A 7,078-nucleotide genomic window follows, 5' to 3' on the forward strand; every position below is an offset into this window, starting at 1 on the left:
TGAACTGCACTGCGCCGCCGTCACAGAGTACTGTAGTTGTCGTCTTTGTTTCCACATGAAGCGGAACGAAACAGTGATTGGATCAAACTGTCATAAACTGCTGCACAACAAATTAATATTTCATACTCACACTGAGTTTGGACAAAACGTGTCAGTGACGAGTTAAACCAGGGAGCGAGTCAGTAAGAGTGATGTGACAGAAACTTCTCTTCTTCATATTCATGTTGTGAAAAGCTGCGTCTTTCAACCAAAAGACTCTCGTTTGTTACAGCTGAGAATTAATCTGATTCTTTAATTGAACAAAAAGCAACAATAAATGGATTTAGTTCCTCTGGAGGAAACGGTGAAGATGTTACAGACTGACACCGAGTGTGATCTGCTCATCAGACACATGATCGACTCTCACAGATAAATCATTATCTTTGGCTTCGCACTCAATAACACAACAAAGACACAACAATACGACCAGATAAAGTGAACATTGTTCTCTGCACTCGGCTCACATGACGAGCCTCAGATCACATGACCATTCAAATCCTCTGTACAGTATCTGTGACATCACAGACCAGCTCCTCCAGGAGAGTTTCACTCTTCACTTTTTTTATTTGACGGAACATTTTTTACTCCGCAGCTGCTACAAAAAGGAGATTTTTTTTTCTTCTTTAAAAGATAAATTCTACAAGTCTCCTATAATAAAAAAATATATAAAACTGACTGGAGCTGGAGAAGTTGGTTGTAGAGAGAGCTCGGGTCAAGGAGACCTCAGACTTTTACATTTCCTCCTGCAGCCGTCCTGGAAAATGAAACTGTTGAACAAAACCTACAGTTCATCCTCCGGCATCGAACATCGGCCCACCGCCGCCTCAGAGAGATTCACACACCGAAGCTTTAGTAAGAAAACAGCCGAGTCCGAGTTCTTTTAGAAACACACACACACACACATCTATAGTCAGGTGTTTAAACGATGCTTTCAGTTCAGTCAAGTATGATTAAAACACCACACACAATCTTAAACAACTGTATTCTACGTATACTTTCACTTTCTTAAATATAAATCGAGTTCAAATAAAATGCAGCATATAAAAATATCTTGATTGACAGCCGTGACTCTGGGGTCACCAGAAATTTGTGATGTCAAAATGGGGTCATGAGCCAAAAAAGGTTGGAAACCACTGCACTAAAGGATCCAAGTTACAGTGAAGTGAAGATACAAAACTCACTGAGCTTCGTTCTTCATCATTATACCTTGTTTTACGATCCATAAACATTTTACAGTCCATAAACAGATATAATTGAGTTTCTTCAGTGTCGTTTTATGTCTTGTTTATTTATGTCTGGAGCCTCATCGACACGTCTCTGGTTTTTATAAATGAACTTATACTTCAGTTAACTGATGCATGTTCATTTCTTCTTCCTCCTCTTTCCTCTCTGAGTCACAGATTGTGGCTCAGTGTTTTTATCTAACTGTCTGACATACAGTAGTAGGAGTGGAAACGAAGCTCATTCACATGCATCAAAGTTCTCCTAAAGCAGAGCCGTGTTTATGCAGAGCTTAATAACTCTGATGAAAAGAACACGTCCACTTATTCCAGGTTTTTGTGCGTCAGTCCCTGAATCTGCTCGCGTTGTGTGAACGAGTCGAACTCTGCAGTCGGGTCCTGCAGACGGAGCTGTGACTGGAATGACAAAATGTCCAACTTCTCTGCAGCCACATCTCTCCCCCAAGAAGCATCAAACACAACCAGCACTTAATTAGCTTCTCACTTTCTCACTTCATTCAGCTCTGCTCCACTTGCATGCATGTGTGTGTGTGTATATGTGTATGTGTGTGTGTGTGTGTGCCCAAGGCTCTGTCTGAACACATTTCAGCAAATAGAATCCAATTTGTTTAACTTCTGTTGAATACAAGTGGTGGTGTGGTGGTGTTGAGGTGGGGGGGGGGTTGGCACTGGGAGGCTGCTGACTGTGAACAGTGTGTGGGATTCTGTTAATCTGCTCGGCCCTATTGTGTGAGCCGTTATGCAAAAAAACCAGCGGCACGGCGCTTTATCCAATGTTCTGCATTTCTATCTAATTTTATTTTTTTACAACAATAGACAAACAGAGCAGCAGGTCGGCGGTCGGTCCTACCTGTGCTGGTGTTGCTGGGCGTCTTGCCGTTGCTGATCTGCTTGAGTCTCTTCTGGTGAGATTTGCCGTTGTAGTGAATCTGGGCCTGAGCGGCCGAGTTGAGCTGGATGTTGCAGACCTCACACAGCGTGTAGCTCCGCTGCTTCCGCTCCCGTTTGGGTCTGAAGAGGGCGGAGGGCACCGCGGCCCCCTGGGACTGCTCCTCTGCTGCTGCTGCTGCTGCTGCACCGTCATCCTGGGCTTCGCAGCACGACTCCACATCCATGGGAGCCCCCAGAGCAGAGCCGAACCCCCTCCTGTCCAGCTCGCTGTTCGGCAGAACTGATGGGCTGAACGGACGCTTCATACCTGTGGTAGAAGAAGAAAAAGAAGAGTAAATACAAAGAGCAGAGAGAGAGGTAGAGCAGGAGGATGATTAACACGTGTGTGTGTGTGTGTGAATGGAAATTTTCATTTCTAGTAAAAAAAAACACCTTCAGTGTTGAGTTTCAGAGAAGTTCTGCAGCTCCAACTTCAATGTTTATGAAGGAAGGAAGGAAGGGAGGAAGGAAGGAAGGAAGGAAGGAAGGAAGGAAGGAAGGAAGGAAGGAAGGAAGGAAGGAAGGAAAGAAGGAAGGAAGGCTGGCTGAATAAAGGGAAGGAAGACAGAAGGGAAGCAAGAAATGAAGGCAGAAAGGAAGAAGGCTGGGTGAATATAAGGAGGGAAGGTTGAAAGGATGGAGGGAGGGATGGAAGGAAGGAATATGGGGAAGGAAGACAGGAAGGGAGGGAGGAAGGAAGGAAGGAAGGAAGGAAGGAAGGAATATTGGGAAGGAAGGAAGGAAGGAATATTGGGAAGGAAGACAGGAAGGGAGGGAGGATGGATGGGAGGAAGAAAGGAAGGAAGGCTGGCTGGCTGAATAAAAGTGAGAAAGGAAGGAAAGCAGAAAGGAAGAAAGGCTGGGTGAAGGTTGAAAGAATGGAAGGAAAGAAGGAAGGAAGGAAAGTTAGAAGGAAAGAAGAAAGGCTGGGTGAATAAAGGGAGGGAAGGAAGGAGAGGATGATAGAGATGGACTTCACAGCGCTGGGGTCAGGCTGTCAGGAGCTCCGTCCCTCTCGGAGCACGGCAGCGTTAGCATGTGCAGCTCTGTAGCGACAGGGTGAGGCCCCGTGTGTGTGTGTTTGTGTGTTTGTGTGTGTGTGTGTCGTCTCTGTGGACGGAGGGATCACTTTCCCTCGGCCTGGCCCGATCACACAAAGCCGCCCTGATAAAACCTGATAGCCACGAGAGGGTTGGGTTGGGTGGGTGGGTGAGGGGGGTGAGGGCACAGGGGAAAAAATACCCATGATTCCCCCGAGCTTTGTAGAAGAGTGTGTGGAATCTGAGCTCGGCTTGTCAGCGCCGTGAAAACACTGAGACACCTGCACGGTAAACACACGTGCACATGAAGACATCATCAGCAGAGAATAAAAAGACTGGAGGAGGAGGAGGAAGAGGAAGTTATTTTTATTGTCGGTGCAAGCTATTTTTAGAACGGCGGAGCAGAGTCGTGAGCTGCTCAGAGTTACGCTATGGAGGCTCATGGGATTTCTTGGTTTCCCACATCAAACTCATCAAATACACAATCCAACAACTCCAAAACGCTCTGGTGGACAAGTTGTGACCTGCACATTCACCACACTATGAGATAATAACAGAACGTTACCAGACAGAGTTGTTTTAGAGGTAAATGCAGAGACTGCTTGATGAAAAACTGTCCCCAACGGAAACGTGCATCAGCGGTTTTGCATGAATTTACCTCTAAAACAACTCCGTCTCGTATCATTCTGTTATTATCTCATAGCGTGGTGAATGTGCAGGTCACAACTTGTCCACCAGAGCGTTTTGGAGTTGTTGGATTTTGTATCTGATGAGTTTGATGAGGGAAAGAAAGAAATCCTGTTATCCTCCGTAGCGTAGCTCTGAGCAGCTCACAGCTCTGCTCCGCTGTTCTAAAAATAGCTTGCACCGACAATTAAAGGTAACGAACCTACTGCTATGACTATAGGGATTATGGCAATGGGCCAATTTGCCAAAATGTTGAACTATCCCTGTAATGGATGGTGCATGTGTGGACGTGTCTATGAGCTGGACGTGCTGCACTTCACTTAAACCACGTGCACATGAAGACATCATCAGCAGAGAATAAAAAGACTGGAGGAGGAGGAGAAGGAGGAGGTGGAAGTGGAGGAGGTCCAGGGTGCAGTGACGCACCACTTGGGGGAGACAGAGTGCTGCAGTGTGGCTCTCTAAGGGACCAGCGGGCCCCTCTGTCAAGCTGCTTGATGATGACTCCATGTCTGTGCATGTGTGCGTGCGTGCGTGCGTGCGTGCATGTGTGTGTATTTGTGTGTGTGTGTGTGCAGCCCCTGCGAGGCAAAGTGCTGCAGCAGCGTCTGAGCGGCAAACAGGAAAACAGCTTATGAAACAGCTCTGACCATGTTTACAGACGTTTAGGTTCAAATTAGAAACGAGACAGAAGCAGCAAATGTATTGAATACACAGAGTCTCTTGTGTGTGTTGCTGTTGGACGACCAGCTGTGACCTGTGAGGACCTGACACGGGGGAGGAGGAGGAGGAGGAGGAGGAGGGGAGGGGGGGGGGGGGGGGGGGGGCTAACAGGAAAACAGGACGGTGACGTTGAAAGAGACAAACACACTCTGCTCCACCTCAGACTTTCCAGTCAGAGCCGTGTGGTCAGAGCAGCAGCAGCAGCGTCACAGAGAGGAGCTGTCGGCTTCACATGCAGCTACTGTCTCTATAAATAAATTAAAGGCAGCTCTGTGAAGGATGGAGACATCTCCATCGGAAACAAGTCCCTGAAATACACCCAGCTGTGCATTTCTGCTGCTGCTGCTGCTGCTGCTGGCTTACTGCCTCCGCCTCCAGTTATTTACGTAAACACCAAAACCACTCACACACATATACACACACACACACACAGTCAAACACAGAGACCAAAGAAAAGTGGCGTCTATGATGCATACGTACATACCTACATGCATGAAAAAAGTCACACATACACACATAAATGGCAAATACGCACACACTCCCACACACACACTCCTACACACAGTGCTTGAAAACACATTAGGGCAAGCAGCCGCTCTGAAAGCTGCTATTCATGTTGCCAATCTGGGAGCACTCAAGAGGCTCCATCAGATGTTTTCTCAAAAGCTTTGAGCAGCGCTGCTCTCTGCTCTCTCTCTCTGGCAGCCAATGAAAAACATCTCTGTGGTCCTCGACCGACGCAACCTCCTCACTCACGCTCCTGCCAAACTACACGCCGCGCCGCCCGCCGCTAACACACCCGGAATTAGCATGGCTGTAAAAAAAAAAAGACACAAAAAACAAAAAAACAAAAACGTCACACACAGCCCACAACACACAAAGTGATCACATGACGCATGTGGAGCGAGCAGAGGTGAGTCTCGACCTCAGGGTTTAGCCTCATGCAGAGGTGGCAGAATAAAAAGCATGACCGCTACCATGGCGACCAGTCTGGCACAGATGTGATAAAATCTTCTCACTGAAAAAAAAACAACAAAAAAACCCCAGAACATTTAGCTCTAAATGCTAACACTGTTTTTTTTTTCTCTCTCTCTCTCTGTCTGCTGTGAATAGCTGTGACCTCTGACCCCCGACTGGATGTGTGGATGCAGCAGAGAGGGGAACGTGTTTCTACCTGCTACACCACCTGCATCCTGAGAGCGAGCCGCTTTGTTACAGAGCTCCAGGAGAACTCTTTCATATTTACACTACACTGTTTTGTGACTAAATTATTTAAAAAGTCGGACGAGTGTTGTTTTCAAATGATAAACGTGCAATTTTCCGTCGAGTCTGGTGGAATCTGACTTTCATCTCAAACAGAAGAAAACAAAAGATTTTCAGATTCCCTGTGGCTTTAATTCGTCGATCAGTTGAATATTTTAACCATGTGAAGGATTTTTAGTCATCAGACGTCTGAATCTTAAAGACCAGGGGGAACACAGCCCTTCAGAATAAGAGTTTTCAGAACATTTTTCACACTACAAATGAAAGGCAATGACAAATTTCACCAGAATACACCAGAAAGACAGCGCCACAATCAAGCAAAGAGACACATAAATGTCAATATTTCACCATTAATGAGGAGTTTAAAATCACAACTACCATTTTTATGTCACATTCAGTCTTGTGTTTATATATATTACAACCCTGTTCTTCATAAAAAGTCCCACATTTTCTCAAATCGTCTGACCGGTGATGATGTGTTATGGTTTAGTAGTTGTGTCTCATTTTGTTGAGGAACATTTTTACTCCTAACCCCCCCACCCCCGCTCTGTTGCACAGTGGGTAGCTAGGTGGAGATGAAGGGGTATCAAAAATCAAAGACCAACACACACAGGGAGTTTCATGTTCTAATGTTTTCTTTAGATCAGGTGTATTTAAAGGGATAGTTCAACATTTTGGCAAATTGGTCCATTGCCATAATCCCTATAGTCTTAGCAGTAGGTTCATTACCTTCAATTGTTGGTGCAAGTTATTTTTAGAACGGCGGAGCAGAGCCGTGAGCTGCTCAGAGCTACGCTACGGAGGCTCATTATGGGATTTCTTGGTTTCCCTCATCAAACTCATCAAATACACAATCCAACCACTCCACAATGCTCTGGTGAACAAGTTGTGACCTGCACATTTCACCACGCTATGAGATAATAACACAACGTTACCAGACAGAGTTGTTTTAGAGGGAAATGCAGAGACTGCTTGCCGAAAAACTGCCCCCGATGGGAACGTGCATCAGCTGTTTTGCATGAATTTACCTCTAAAACAACTCTGTCTGGTAACGTTCTGTTATTATCTCATAGCGTGGTGAATGTGCAGGTCACAACTTGTCCACCAGAGCGTTGTGGAGTTGTTGGATTGTGTATTTGATGAGTTTGATGAGGG

General features: G+C 45.9%; 1 protein-coding gene across 1 annotated transcript in view; it reads right to left on the minus strand.

The window, feature by feature from the left end:
- znf385c (zinc finger protein 385C) overlaps positions 1-2,476 on the minus strand; it is a gene marked incomplete at both ends in the record, with an annotated part of 118,123 nt that extends 115,647 nt beyond the window's left edge. The window contains one exon of the mRNA XM_083977393.1: positions 2,131-2,476. Coding sequence (XP_083833519.1) covers positions 2,131-2,476 — 346 coding nt within the window. The remainder of the gene's footprint in view (positions 1-2,130) is intronic.
- Between the last annotated feature and the right edge of the window lie 4,602 nt (positions 2,477-7,078).

This window comes from Trachurus trachurus, assembly GCF_905171665.1.
Source record: "Trachurus trachurus genome assembly, chromosome: 8".
Classification (NCBI taxonomy): domain Eukaryota; kingdom Metazoa; phylum Chordata; class Actinopteri; order Carangiformes; family Carangidae; genus Trachurus; species Trachurus trachurus.